Below are 15030 nucleotides of genomic sequence, written 5' to 3'. Positions count from 1 at the left end.
AATGAAGGTAATAATAATATTAAAATAAAGTAAACAAAAATAATACTATATATCAATATATATACATATAATGCAGATACACACTACCATATTATAATAATAATAATAATAATAATAATAATAATAATATAGAAATACAAAGAGCAAATAAAAATATTAAATTTAAAAAACAATACTATATATAAAAGTATATACATACATATATGTACATAAAAATATACACTAATATATAATAATAATAATAATAATAATAATATTATTATTATTAAAATGCAGAAAGTAAATATGATATAATAGTAATATTAAAATGACGTAATAAAAATAATACTTATATATAGAAATGTACATACGTACATGTATAATAAACATACATTAATTAATAGTAAAAACAATAGAAGTGCTAATAATACTAGTATTAGAATGAAATAAGAGATAAATGCAAACATAATAATATAAATAAGGTAAACAGAAACAATAAAAATAATAGGAAGGACATAATCGAATCTGAGAGCAATATTTTGGGGCAAATTCGTAATAAATAAAAGAAGAGGGGATTAATTCGCACACGCAAATAACCGGGAAGGACTAAAACGGACAATAGCCCTTTGACCCAAAATGCGCAGCTTTGATTCTATCCCTTATTTCTTACTACGATTGGAGTGAATATAATGAAACCCTTTGAACCTTTTTGATTGCTATTGATATACTGATTTTTTATTCTTAAATCTCGAAAAAAGAAAAATCCCCTCTTGAATCTCAAAAATCTCTTCTTGAATTTAAAAAAAAATCTCTTCTCTCCAAAATACCATAGATTCCTCTCCAATCCCCCCATTTACATTGAGATTGTGGCTTTTTATAAGTTTTTACAACTTGTTCTTCTTTTTTTTTTTTAATTTATTTGCCTTTTCCATTGTAAGCAAGTGGAGCAAAATGGGGGTGGGTGGCTAATTATGGTGGTGGAGTAGGTGGGATTAGGTTTTTTTTTTTTGGGTTGGGTTAGTGTTTTGGGCTAAGTTTTGGGTTTGTATTGAGTTTTAATTGGGTAGTTGAGTTATGTTTATTTGGGTTTGGTTTTATTGGGCCCCGAGCAAAATTTGGGCCATACACACACCATTGTTGATGTGTCACATAGGGTTGCTAACACCTAGTGGCATTCATGAGCTAAGTTCGAAACAGGCCTAAACATGATATTAGCATACTATATATTTACCCAAAGCCCTACTCAGTTCAAGATATGAGCTTAAAATTTTACTCAAATCTGCCCATGTAAATGGCTAATCTAAACTCATTTTAAGTTTGCCAATATATATATTTTTTAATTTTAAAAAATATAATTTTATATTTATTTTAATTTAATATTTAATATTTAATATTTTTTATTTATTGCATTTTATATATAGTCATCTTAAAATTTTTAATGTTTACATTATACTAGTATTATATATTACTATATGTTTAATTTTAATTTGTTATAAAATATATAATATATAAAAATAACAAAATATAAAACATTACAAACTTAAAAAAAAAATTTGAGCTCGAGCGTTAAATGTTCAAACACGAGCCTGACCCATATTTTAAACGGGCATAATATTTTTGCCTGAACCTTCCAAAATTTAGATAAAGCTTCAAGCCTAAATGGATAGCTCGATCCATGAATAAATCTACTACCATCGCTTGTCTGGCTGATTCAAAATTGTTATTCTCTCCTAAATTTCTTGGTTCGACTTTTCATTTTTGGCTCAATTTATTTCGCTGAAAAATGATTTACTTTTTTTTAAAAAGCTAATATTTTCTAATGTTTGGATGAATCTGTGTAAAATATTTTCTAATCGAACTTTCACCTTGCAATTACTTACAACTCCGTAAGATGAAGGATGAGATTGATGTTCGATGAATTGAAAACAATCAAAACAAGAAATCATTTAGATGAACGATGAGATCAATGTTTGATGACTTGAAAACAATCGGAACAAGAACAATGAATGTAGCCTGGAAGAAGTGTGTGCTTAAATAATCTAAAGATGAAATGGAAAACAATAAGGAAATCGGAAGCCGGAAGCCGGAAAATTTCCCGGTCCAATTTGAATCCAATAGGAGTATTCATTAAACCCTACTTTTGAACTCAAAATCGAATTGCCATCGTAAACGAACAAGGGGGCAAAAGAAACGTTTAGTGAATAATGAACTAAAAATAAACTTCTTTTAGTAACGGATAGACCTGCAAAATATTATCTGGCACTGCAACTATCTTCACCAGCTACCTCTTGGATATAAACTAAGCAGTTTTCGACTTCGGGGCTTTCTTCTTCCGTCTCTTTGTTATTGAGTTCTTCATTCCCCAGAAGAAAATTAACGCACCGCATTGTGCAACACACTGCCATTAACGGGAAAATCAATGAAGTCCACACATTTTAGTAATGCAGAGGGAACACTTTAAATATGCATATGTAAAATACCTGCAAGAAATCACCGAGCAGAATATTGTATCCGGGCTCGTCGGAGCCGTAGTTGTAGAAGTCATGGAGAATAGGAGTGCTAACCAGCAAATACATTATCTACGGCAAAAGAAAGAATAAGACGGAACAGCTACGTGAAATTAACATATAATCACCTGAAAGAAACGAAATTCTAACCAGGAGGAAAGCTCCAAAACCATGGCCGAATACAAAGAGAATAGCACCAAGTCCTTTCATAGCAATAGCAGTTAAAACTAATTGTCTAACCTGTGTGAGGAAAAAGGTCTTCACACATCATACAAAACACGAACACATACCCAGCAAGATCAAGAAATTCATTACAAGTGATTCAAAGAGAAAAGGTATATCTTACTTCAACATCCAGAAAATTTACATGGAATTGTGAAGATAAATGTTTCTTAGCAAGATTAAGCTTTGGTGCCAACTCCTTTGCTGCAGGTCCACCATCGACCCCGAAGTCATTGAACCTGCCAACATATTGGATATGTCACCATAGTGAAGTAAAACTAACTACATGGCCAATTGCCGGAATGGTGACAACAGGATCGGTAAAGCATTCAGGCATTTAGGGCATTGAAGCAACGGTGAAGTAAAATTCACTACAGCGCCCATTGCTGGATTTATACCATCCAAGCTATAATGTTGAGGTAGGATTTCGGTAAACAATTTGGACATTCAAGACATTGAGTCAACTACCAGATATGTACTTAACTATACTCGAACTCAACTGCGAGTGTTGACATATTACTTTTTTCGTGCATTTGGAGAGGCGCATTACCATACTCCTATCCAAATAGGTCGAGCATTTCAAGAGTAATAAAGAGTCAAACCAATAAACACACTCAAATTCATCTTCTCCAAAGACGAAGGTTCAAGGCATTGTTCGCCATATATCTCCTCCTCACCGGGAAGACCTCACCTAGTCAACTACTTTAACCATATAGAATCGTCCGAAGGACCTCGCCAAGCCAGCCATTTTAACCAAACATCCTCAGCCAATGGAGACAACTACATCTCGCGTCGCATGGTTTTCAATGCATGTAGACCTCAGCCAGCGCTCACTCTAACTATACTATTACCATTTTCTATATTCTCTGAACGGCGGCCACCGTGTGAACCGATTTTGCTAACTATTACTTTGTACTAACACTGTTCTATCAGGCAATTTACAACAATCTAAACAAAATACTGTCCTATCAGGCAAATTATAACGTCTAAACTTAAAGAACACTAACAATAATCCATCATTTGCCAAAAATAATGCAACAATAATAAAAACCCAAATCTAAAAAACAAACAAATTTAAAAAACAACCCAAGATGTAGATTTAATGAAATGTTAAAATAAAGAGAGGATTACATTTGCCAAGCTGATAGAACGAAAATGGAAGCAAAGCAAACTCGTCCAACAAATGAAGCAAAACCCATTCTTTTTTTTCTTTCTTTCTTCCTTTTTTCTCGTCCTCTCCACTTGGTTTTGAGCCCAAAAAATTGAAAAAAAGGGAATTTCTGGGTTTCTTTTTCTCTTAGTTTGATTTTGGTGATGGAGGTTCTAAATGGGGTCAAACTTATTTATAAAAATTGAAGTTAGGGTTGAGGCTCAAAAACATTTTCATCCTAAATCTTCTTTTAAACCAAAAAAATGTGATAAATAAGTAGTTCTTTTAAATCAAGGTATTAAAATTTTACAAATTCAAAATCTTTGGTTTTGATTTTTGAAAAATGTTTTTCAATGAAATTGTTATTTTATTGGTGTATTAAATATTTTATTTTATATATCAGCTCTAAAATTGATATTACTATAAAATATGCATATAGCATCAATTAGATTAGTAAAACTTTAATTTTATCATTCATTCAAAGTTTTATTTTAATATATTTTATACATTTTTATTTTAATATACACAAGTTATTATCTCTATCAATTGTATATGTATTATATTATTAATAAAGTATCTGACTGAATTTGTCCCACAAATTAACCAAGTATCAATTTAATTAGAAATATTATGAAAATATCTTTCTGTAATTAAAATAAATTATATTATTCGAATGTATTTTAATATTTTTATTTTTTTAAAACCAATAAAAATATACATATAGTGGTATTTAAACACATACAATCGAATTAGTAAAATATTAAATTTACCACTCAATTAAAATTTCATTTTAATACATCTTATTTTAATATGCACAATTTATTATTTCGATTAATTATATATTTATACTATTAATAAAATCTTACTGATTTAACGTCACAAGTCAATTGAGCACTAACTATATTGAGAAATTACAAAAATAACATTTCATCTTTAAAGTAAGCTATATTATTCAAAAATACTTTAATCTTTTTAATTAAAAAGAATAAAAACATACATAAAGTGAAATTTAAATTTATGTCAATTACATTAAAAAAACTTTAAAATTACCACTCAACCAATGTTTTATTTTGATTTAATTATACATTTTAACTTTATTATGCACTCTTTATTATTTCTATTAAATATATAACTATACGATTAATAAAATTTTTGACTAAATTGGTTCACGAGTCAACTGATCACTAATTCAATTAAAAAAGTAAAAATATACTTTATGTATTTAAAATAAGTTGTATTATTGGAGGATATTTTAATATTTTAATTAAAGAAACAAATATGTATATAGTAGGATTTATTATTATTAGAAGATAATTTTATATTAGCTAATGACGTGGCAAAATTTTATTGGTCCACATCACGAGCTGAATTAGATCTCCCCCTAAAATTGGATTGTAGAAACAAAAACCCAAATGCCTCATTTCATTTCTAAAACTAAATCTAAATATGCTTTGATGGCTGAAACTAAAGCAAAGAAGGCAGTATATAACACCTTTTAATGTTTTTTTTCCCCTTAAGAAAATTTTACAACTCACTCCAACCCAACAGTTTTCCTAGTATAATAGATTATTACATATCGTATAAAGCAACGATCGAATTTGTGGCCAAACTACGACTGAATGTTACCTGTTTTAGAGTCCATCGGATGGTCGGAATACTGAATAGCCGTTGACACCACAGACCAGATTAGAATACTCTCGACCGTAGAATGGATAACTGACTGCATCAGCATTCCTCATGCCAAGTGAAGCCATTGGCCAATGTGTTGGGGTCAATCCATCAATTAGTCCATCGGCATTAGGTAGGGGGCTAGGTTGTGGAATATATTCCCTCGATGTATCGCAATGGTTTCCCAAGGAATTTCTGTAACCTTGTTGGAACCCATTGTTCCAGTAACTCCATGCTTGTTCAAACCCGCATGAGGATACTGTCTCACCCAACATGCCCAAATTGGATGGAGACGAAACATGACGGTTTAATAAACCAAGAGAATGGAAGCGTGTTGCTGACCTGGCTACCCTCCCCACATTGTGTTCCTCGTCAAGCAAGTCATTGATGATATCGAGATGGGGGAACTCGTCGGCAAAGACACCTTGGGTCTGACGTCCGGTTGTACAGCCTGGAAAATCAGTAGACAAGTCAAGATTTTCAATCTCAAGCAATGAAGAAGGAATAGAGTGCATACTTGTAGTGGCATCCCTTTGAGAACTCTCCATCCACCCGGGTGCATTTGGCAGGCAATCCCGAATTACCATGCCAAATGGAAAGCCTGGTTGCACAGAATTTGGGTCCATTCTCTCTGAGCTCCGGGGTATATACACTGGTGCAGGTACCAAGGCTGGTGGTTGTGAGTATGCTACTGAGCTAGAGAATTTAGGATGACTAGAACCAGGAGCAACATGGTTACCCAAGGCATTTCTGTAAGATTGAGGAACACAACTTGTAGCTGGGGTTGTGCTGGGACCTAAACAGCCAGCTGCGCTAACAGAACGGGAAAGAACTGCAGTTGTTTGAACCATAGAAACAACAGGAGCCGTTGGCCTAAGACTAGAAATTTGAGGAGCACTAGAGGGACTTGACATCACAGGCACTTGTGGGGTCACAGGATTTTCAGCTGGTTTTGAAGTTGCAGCCTTTTGAATCTCGGATTTTGGTATACTAGTCATTTGGATCGATGTTTTCGAAGATGCAGGTTGACCACTCTGCCGCAGGTCATTTGACGATGCCTTCCTAACTAGCACAGAACCTACATTGCCAGCAATACTGTAATCTGACCTAAACTTAGCAGTAGGTAGCAGATTTCTCGGAGAGGATGGTATAGCAACTGTCTTCACCTTAGGCCTTTCTAAATCAACCGGATCGTGGGTGCTTGGTTTCTTTTGCAGCAAAATAACTTCCTATAACATTGAAAAGATAAAAGTTAAAAGCTGAATGGGATGGCCATAATAAAAAGATATATATAGATATACCACCTTCTTAAGAGCATCCTGGTCATCCCACGTAGTCTGATCCAGCGAGGAGGAAAGAGCAGCCTCGGACTCGGATTCACCTGCCTTGCTGCTTTCAGAAGCATCATTACAATCCCCTCCATCTAATGCAGGGGAAGGCGTCTGATTATCAGTTTCTGTGGTCCAACTACCATCATCACTTGACGTTTTACTTCGCTGGTTCTTTCCCCTACAAATTTGAAGTGACATGTGAGACAAATACCTTGTCTGTAAAACACAGAAACATGGAAAGAAACATAAGCAACACTTTACCTGCTAGGTGATTTCTTATTTTGGTTGTTTGAATATAAGTTGCCTTTATAGGAGACATTTGTTACCACTGATGGTACCGAATCTGTCGAACATGTTGAGGAACTATCATCCATCGTAGATGGGCTCCTTTTATCAGCTACTTCATTTTGCATACATGATAAGCTACTTATTCCACTGCTACTAGCTTCTGTGGGAGGGTGAACTTCGGATGTATCTGTATCCCAACCAACAGGACTAGCACATCTGTCTTCTGAATCAGGCTGAAGAGCTTCAATGCCACAATCAACAGCTTCAGAAACATCGGAAACATCATCTGGAAGATAAGATTTTTCAGGCACCAGCCGCACCTCCACCATCATAGAGGCATCCTTTTCATTGTCTCGGTTATCTTCCTGGTGTTTCTCCTTCGCTGCCACAAAAGCCTTTTCCTCCCTCCCTTTATCTTTGCTTTTTCGATTATTTCGTTTTTGCTTAGCCTACAGTATGTAAGCAGGGAAAATGGGCACATTCAGAAGGGGAACAAAAAGCTTACGAAATTTGTTCTCCTTCAATTCTTTCAAATTAAAAGTAAAAAGGTATAAGTTAAATTGCTTCCAAAAGTAAATTAGAGATCTTCTGGTAATCACCATAACAGTAACTCTAGGAAAATCTAAACATCAATGGATTTCATTTTGCTGCACTCAGGTGGTCCAATGGGGAGTGTTTATCGTGATATCTCCTAAAATTCTACCAGGCAGAGGGAAAAAAAAAACAAAGAAGAATAGGATTATGCCTGTTTTTTCTTAGATTTTTTCTCTTTCTCAGATGCTCCTCGTTTAGCCTTCTGCTCGCTTTCAGCCAGCCATGCAGCTTCTTCCCGGATGAGCTCTTCTTGCCTCTTCCAAGCAACAGCTTCCTGGTAGGCAACTTCTATTTTGTAGCTGTATGTAAGCAAGAAATTAGGCCATCTATAGGAACAAGTGATTATCATCCCATTAATATCCTATGGGGCTTGCTGAATAAAAGTTTGAAATACTATGAAAATTAAGAATCCAATCTTTCCATCAAGCTGACAAAAAAGGTCATCTAAAGGAACCCAAAAATCATGACTAACTGCATCACCGCCTAATTATGTAAGCCTGAGCTATCAGAAAATAAGAGAAGTCCTATAAGCTAGAGAGAACTATTTTCAGTAATAAGTCTACAAACATATTGCTCTCTACCAGAAAGATTACGGTGTATTAAAAAATTTTTCAAGTGTAACCAGAGCTTTTTCCATTTTTTCCCTTAATATTTCTGTGAACAAACTGGAGCAACTGATTTGACAGAAAACATAAAGTCCCTTGGGTCCATAAGAAACAAAAAAATATCAGATACGCAGACACGAATCATCTATATTTATATATGCATGTATTCTTCATGACCTATCAGTATTTCCATAATTGAAAAATCAACAAGCTAGTATTAATCAACCAAAAAATATATCACCTGAAAATATGAGAGAGAATAAATATTTCCACTGTCCTGCGGCCCAATTCTGTAAGGCGCCTTTCATCACGCTCAATTGAATCTTTGTTGAAATCCCCTCCAGAATTCCCATCCTAGACAAAATAATAGGCTTTGCTGAACAAGAAAAAAGCTGAAATCCCATTTCCGCTAACAGAAAAACAAAATAAATTCATATACAGAAAAATGCTTAGCTCATTGTCACAGTAAAGAACAAAATAAATATGCCACACTAAGGGCTTGAATTAACTTTCCACAGAGACATACAACAGGAGAACAGCATTAGCTTCTTCAAGGGAAGAGAGCATTTTTTCTTCTAGACGCCAAGGCAGAACTCATGTAATGGAAAGGGAAGTCAAAGAATGCCACTAATATGTTTTCATTAATCCACAAAATTTAAATGGAACTGTACAATTTACCCTATACTTGCTTTAAACCCATCTTATGTTCTTACTCAGTTAACCTATAATCTATATGAAGAAACTTACCTTTGATCGGTTTTGGGGACCTTTCTCATCTTTCGGTGGTAATGGTTCTAAAGCAGCGGCCCTTTCTAGAAGAACTAGCACATCATCCACTAATACAAACATATCTTTTTCAACATGAACAATTGGAGCTGGCATTTCTTCAGCATCCAATAATTTTGACTTTGTTTTGTTGCCTTTACTCTGGACTTCGAGAGCCTTCAACCCACTATATAGCGAATCCATTACCAAAGTAGATGTCACCTCCTTCTCTATAAAAAAGTGCTTCACAACTACTTTCAAAATCACATCTGTTTTCTCCCTAGACATTCGGCATCTGGTACTTTGGTCTATCCCAAACCAAAATGCACAAAAGCTGCAATAATTAAAAGATTTTAGTTGGAGCAAGAAGGCAACAAAAACAGAGAGGGGATGGCTCAATTAGAAACAAAACCACATGTGCTATTGAAACATGAACAAAAGCACAAAAATAGAAAAAAACTCAGACCACCTTTGATGCATAATGTCAAAACAAAAAGTAATATGATTCTGAAAAGGCAAAGATGAAAATTCAAGCAGACCATCAAGCTATGCTAAAATCACAGGAAGAACCCTCTAAAAGGAAAACATTCAAGCATCACATATCAGTCGAAGACAGATGCCACACACAGTTAAAACTGATATTCAATGTTATAAATGACTAAAAAATCAGTATTACATAATATAAAACCATTTACCTTGACCACGTAGCTTTGTCTTCTATCAAGCTCCCCAGTTTGTTTCGTCTGTCATCCAAAAAACGGCAACATATTTGCTCTACATTTGTCAAATATACTCTAACAAGTTCTCTCCTATATTGACGATCAAGGCAACGAAAAGGGCGGTCTACTTTCTCCCTACAAATCCCAAATGTTATATTTGATCATCGAGATGGAAAGAAACTAATTCAGGTATACAAAAAATTAATGAAACAAGTTGACCTGTTTGTAACATACCAAGGATATAATTTTAAAATGAGGAAACAACACCACAGAATGAATCTTCTTAAACTATAATGATCTCATTACTAAGCAAACTTCATCATCAAAGATATGAACAATGGCCAAATTGAAACAATTATCAATCAACCATTTCACCCCCAAAGTCTTATATTTGCTGAAAACTGGGAATCCAAAAGCTGTGCTGATGAGCATGAAGAACAACATCATTTAGGCTTTGCTTGGAATGGAGGACGGAAAAGAGTGAGGATGGAAAATTTGTTAATCAATTGGTTAAGATACATAACCACCTTCTTAGTTTGTAGCTTAAACATTAGAGTGAGAAATTTTCCATCCTCCATAATAATCAGTGCCTTAAAGTCTATGTATAATGCTACTACTCATATAGACAGCCAAAGGAAATTCAAAGCATTTAGTTATAAAGGCTATGTTAAAGATCAGGATGAAAGGAGCAGTTGTTAAGCATTGACCAAAGCACCATAGGCAGAGGTTTGTTAATCAAGATCTTACTGATTACCTAACCACTTGAACTTGAGCTTTTATGATTAGTGTGTCAGATTCTATAAATCCATCATAAAGTTTTGAGAGCTCCATAAACTTTTTCCATCCCCAGTCATGCTCTTTCTTCCAAAATCGATGTAAAGTATCTGCAAACCACGGCAAGTTACATGTAGTTCAGGGTTTTTATTAGTGCTACTAAACAAAATTTGAGCCAACCAACCTGAATATTTTGATTTCTTTGGATCTTTATTCACAACAGCTATTGTAAACTGTGCAAAATGACTCCAACCTGTCTTGGAGTAGAGAGAGGAACCATATAAGTCCAATAACAGAATACAATATGATAGTGAATCCAAATTGAAATTTAGTGATAATATCAAACCTGGAAGAAGTTTGTCGTGATTAGCAACACAGAGAAACAATGAGAGATGATTGCAAACATCACAACCTTGTGGATAAATTAAAATGTACCTGTCAACCACGGCAAATAGCAGAAAATAAAACAAATGATTTTCCCTGCCATACTGTGATATGTTTCCTCATGGGAAACAAGGGAACAGCATAAAAGATTTATCTGCTAGTGTACAAGTAAATACACTTCAATGTAGTTGATAGTTTCAATAATATATGAAAGAATTCCACAATGACAATGATGAATTTGAGAAATCAAAGTAGAAAATAACAGCCAATAATATTTATTCCCCATACCACTTGTAGCCACCAATATCAAATGCATTACTGCGAAGTTCTCTTTTGTTAATCTGCGAAAATTTCTCTATCTTCCATGTATACTTCCCATATAATTCAGAAGGCTTCAGCCCTATAAAAAAGTGAACTCAGTTTTTAATTTTCTATCATAAAAAAGGCAAAATCACAAAAACATATTCTAAAATTTTGCACTCAAAATGGGAATATAAAAAAGGTACACATTGAGACTTGAGAAACTTTTTGATTAGCACTCCATTCCATAGACTCATAAGATTGGAAGCAAATAAATACCATCTACTGCTAAGCTAGCCTATCCACCTCACATTTCAAATAATAAATTGGTTTAAGAAGTTTTGATCATAAAAGAACGAAGAAGAACAAAAGCATATTCCAAATTATTCATGCTTGATATGGCAATATAGAAAAGTACAGGTTGAGAAACCTTCTTAAAATATTCCCCAGCCAATATAGAAAAGTATTGGTACTCACTGGTATCGACCAATATAGACTAGCACACAAAGCACTATGACACTAGTAGTGTTCTGTTTTACCTTAAAATCAGTACTGTACCAACTACTCTGCCATAAAACCAATTGCTTGACTAGATATTATTCATGAGTGTCTAAACTTTATGCACCCAGTGGTAAAATTTCTTAAAATGTGGTTGAGGAGGCTACTCCAATTCCAAACATTATCAAACCCCTCAATATCATTCCAAAATGTAGACAACCAGCTCACAATGGACTACCCCAAACTGAATGCAATCCAATCTTCTTATCAGACCATTCCATTTAATCACTCATTGTTTTTGGAGATAATGTTGGATTTAACATATAAAGGATTCAACCTAAAGCCTCGATAGACTTTATAACAATTGAGAATACACTGACATAGAAACATATGCTCAAAAGCATAAAGAGCATTCAACCAAAGATGAAAGTGATCTAAAAGCATACCACAACCCAACCTTCTTACCATGCCATTCAATTTAATCACTCATTGTTTTTGGAGACAATGTTGGATTTAATATATAAAGGATTCAACCTAAAGCCTCGATAGACATTATAACCATTGAGAATACACAGACATACAGATATATGCTCAAAAGAATAAAGAGCATTCAACCAAAGAAGATAGTGATCCAATAGCATACCACTATCATAATCATCGTCAGAGTCCCAATAAGGGGGTGAGGTTGAAGGTGTTCCATTTTCCACCTGCTCGGAAGACCGCCATTCTGCCAATGCTTCCCCTGATTGAAAACACTGCCCATTTGAAATCCCCTCCACCGACCTATCCCCTCCAGACTCCTCACTTACAATCCCAGTCATTTCCCCTCAATAGTCCTCCCTTCAGCTCCACTTGCTACACAATGGAAAACCCAAATGAGAAACACTAAAAAGAACACTTAAAAATAACAATTAATAAATACCTCTTAAACCTCACTTTGAAATCATAAAATCATTAAAGACACCATACAAAATCCAAAATTAAAACTAGAATAATATCAAAATATAGGCCTCCGTCTCCAGAGAAAAAAATTATCAAACTTACCCAGAAAAACCAACTGATACATACACAAGAACCCAAACTAAAACACACACACGCAGACCATATAATTAAGACCCCAATTTGAATGAACCGCCAACCCGACTAAACCCCGTAAATAATAGAGATCGATAGATTGAAAAAAAACCCAAAACCCCGATAAGAATCAAACCTTGAAACAACAAAAAAAAAACCAATAAATAAACGAAAAAAAAAACCATTCGTCACGAACCTGGAATTGAAGCGTCAATAAAGCGGTTTTTTTTTTTAATTTCAAATGGACCTATGGCAACTCTCTTGAGATTCTATAGAGAGAAAGACATACAGACGAATAGAGGAACGTGTGTATGTATATGTCTATATATATACATATGAAGGGAAGCAGCTATTGAAAACGAGAAAAAGAGCTAGGGGAGAAAGGGTGAGGGAAAATACTATACTTCGGGGTAATTTCAGATTTAGTCACTTATTTAAGGTTTAAATTACATTTTTGTCATTAAAAATTCGTGATACTATCACTAATGTTATTGATTTGATATATTTTAGCCCTTAAACTGTTAATCACCATTAACGGTGTAACGATGATATGGCATATTGCATCATTTCAAATTAAAAATTTTAGGTCAAGTTACACAGTAAGTCCATACTCTCTCTTTCTTTATTAATTTAATTTTTTGTTAATTGGACCATTAATTTTTTTTCAAGTTAAATTTAATTATTAACCTTTCAAAAAGAGTTAAATTTTTTTTAACGAAAATATTGACTAAAATGTTGACTTTTTAAATATGGTAGCCTGCATAACAATCCATGTGTGCTTCAATTTTTTTATGAACTACTTATATAAATTTTTGAATATTTTATAATTTTAAAATTATTTGTTGACATGATATATATAACAAATGGTCATATAAGCATAAAGTCGGGTTGTCATGCCAACATTATTAAAAATCTAATGATTTACTCAACATTTCCTTTAAAAATACAGGTGGACTTGACGATTTAAAAAAATCATGGTAATGTTTTGAAAGCCGCCTAGTAATTGCATTTAGGTGTAATTGTTTGTAATTACACAATAGTGGTATGTTTGAGTAATCATTATAACCGGTGAGTCCCGTTGAATTTGGTGTAATTGGAGCACCCCAATTACACTTACCAATTTTAAGGAGAAGTGAGAATTTGAGTAATTACGCAACTAATTACACCCAAATCTAAGTTTTGAAAAAAAAATGATATAAGTTATAAAAATTATATTATAAGCATGAACATGTATGAGTGTTTAAGATGATTATGAGAAAAAAATTTATATTATAAATCCTACAAAAATAATTTATATATTTTATAAAGTTATAAAATATATATTATTTAAATCCTAAAAAGATTCTAAGATAAATAGTTTATTATAAAAAATAATTTACATATTATAAAAATATTATAATATATTTATCTATAAAAAGGTTATGGTCAAGAAGTATCGACATAATTTATTTAAGTGTCCATACTATATATTATAAAAATAATACATATATTTATAAAAATAATTTTTTAATAATAATTTATTTATAAAAATAATATGACAAAATATATATATTATTTATATGAATTGTTTTAATAATTTTGGACAATCTATAATTTCTTTTATGAAGGTTATGTATTACAAAATTTTTTACCATATCGTGGAGTATAATACCATTTGAGAGAATAGTGCCAGACACATGCACTATAGACTGTTCACAAACTCTTTGCATATTTCTCGTCTTAACATCACCTTAATATATTATATATAAAAAAAAGGTTAGATCATACTAACATATTACATATTTCATAACTTCAATCATAAATAGAATTGAGATGATTCATACTTTAAAGGGTATATGGAAAAATGAGATATTGATAATCTTAATGATAGATATACAGATGATCTCGATCAAAGATCGATAGATGATAATAAAAAGCATATGTTAAATATTGAAGAGAGATTAACCCGACAAATATGCAATTAGATAAAACTACATATCATATTTACTTTTCTGGTTATTTTTATTAACAATCGTATTTTCAACTACTTTTTTAGACTAGCATAATAAATATAATAATTTGATTTTAATTTTTTTTATTTGTTTAGAAATTATTTTTATCATACTAATATTTTTTCGTAATAATTAATATTTTTAAAAATATAAATTATGTATGTAATTACATTTTGTTCAA

At 32.8% G+C, this 15030-nt stretch overlaps 2 protein-coding genes across 8 annotated transcripts; both read right to left on the bottom strand.

Moving 5' to 3' along the window:
* Nucleotides 1-1988: 1988 nt before the first annotated feature.
* On the bottom strand, nt 1989-4210 carry LOC121232245 (uncharacterized). Of its 2 annotated transcripts, XM_041117869.1 has the most exons (5): nt 3840-4210; nt 2833-2947; nt 2637-2726; nt 2460-2558; nt 1989-2377 (listed from the first exon to the last, which is right to left on the bottom strand). In XM_041117869.1, exons 1-5 carry the CDS (start codon nt 3905-3907, stop codon nt 2279-2281), a joined length of 471 nt encoding a protein of 156 aa, XP_040973803.1. In that variant the 5' UTR covers nt 3908-4210; the 3' UTR covers nt 1989-2278. The 2 variants fall into 2 exon arrangements, with proteins under 2 accessions (XP_040973803.1, XP_040973808.1); XM_041117874.1 differs by lacking the exon at nt 2637-2726 and having other exon boundaries at nt 3840-4108.
* A 1134-nt stretch (nt 4211-5344) lies between these two features.
* LOC121232240 (TNF receptor-associated factor homolog 1b) lies at nt 5345-13270 on the bottom strand. 6 transcript variants are annotated; one of them, XM_041117868.1, is made up of 15 exons: nt 13055-13233; nt 12428-12639; nt 11275-11386; nt 10949-11037; nt 10787-10855; nt 10583-10712; nt 9805-9963; nt 9092-9443; nt 8586-8698; nt 7891-8038; nt 7119-7594; nt 6831-7035; nt 6044-6755; nt 5869-5977; nt 5345-5785 (listed from the first exon to the last, which is right to left on the bottom strand). In XM_041117868.1, the coding sequence occupies exons 2-15, from the start codon at nt 12603-12605 to the stop codon at nt 5767-5769; spliced, it is 2871 nt and encodes a 956-aa protein (XP_040973802.1). In that variant the 5' UTR covers nt 12606-12639; nt 13055-13233; the 3' UTR covers nt 5345-5766. The 6 variants fall into 6 exon arrangements, with proteins under 6 accessions (XP_040973802.1, XP_040973799.1, XP_040973798.1 ...); XM_041117865.1 differs by having other exon boundaries at nt 5869-6755; XM_041117864.1 differs by having other exon boundaries at nt 5345-5977.
* Nucleotides 13271-15030: the final 1760 nt, after the last annotated feature.

The sequence above is a fragment of the Gossypium hirsutum genome, chromosome A01 (genome assembly GCF_007990345.1).
Source record: "Gossypium hirsutum isolate 1008001.06 chromosome A01, Gossypium_hirsutum_v2.1, whole genome shotgun sequence".
NCBI lineage: Eukaryota > Viridiplantae > Streptophyta > Magnoliopsida > Malvales > Malvaceae > Gossypium > Gossypium hirsutum.
The sequence above is the reverse complement of the archived record's forward strand: the minus strand, read 5'-3'. Positions and strand labels throughout refer to the sequence as shown.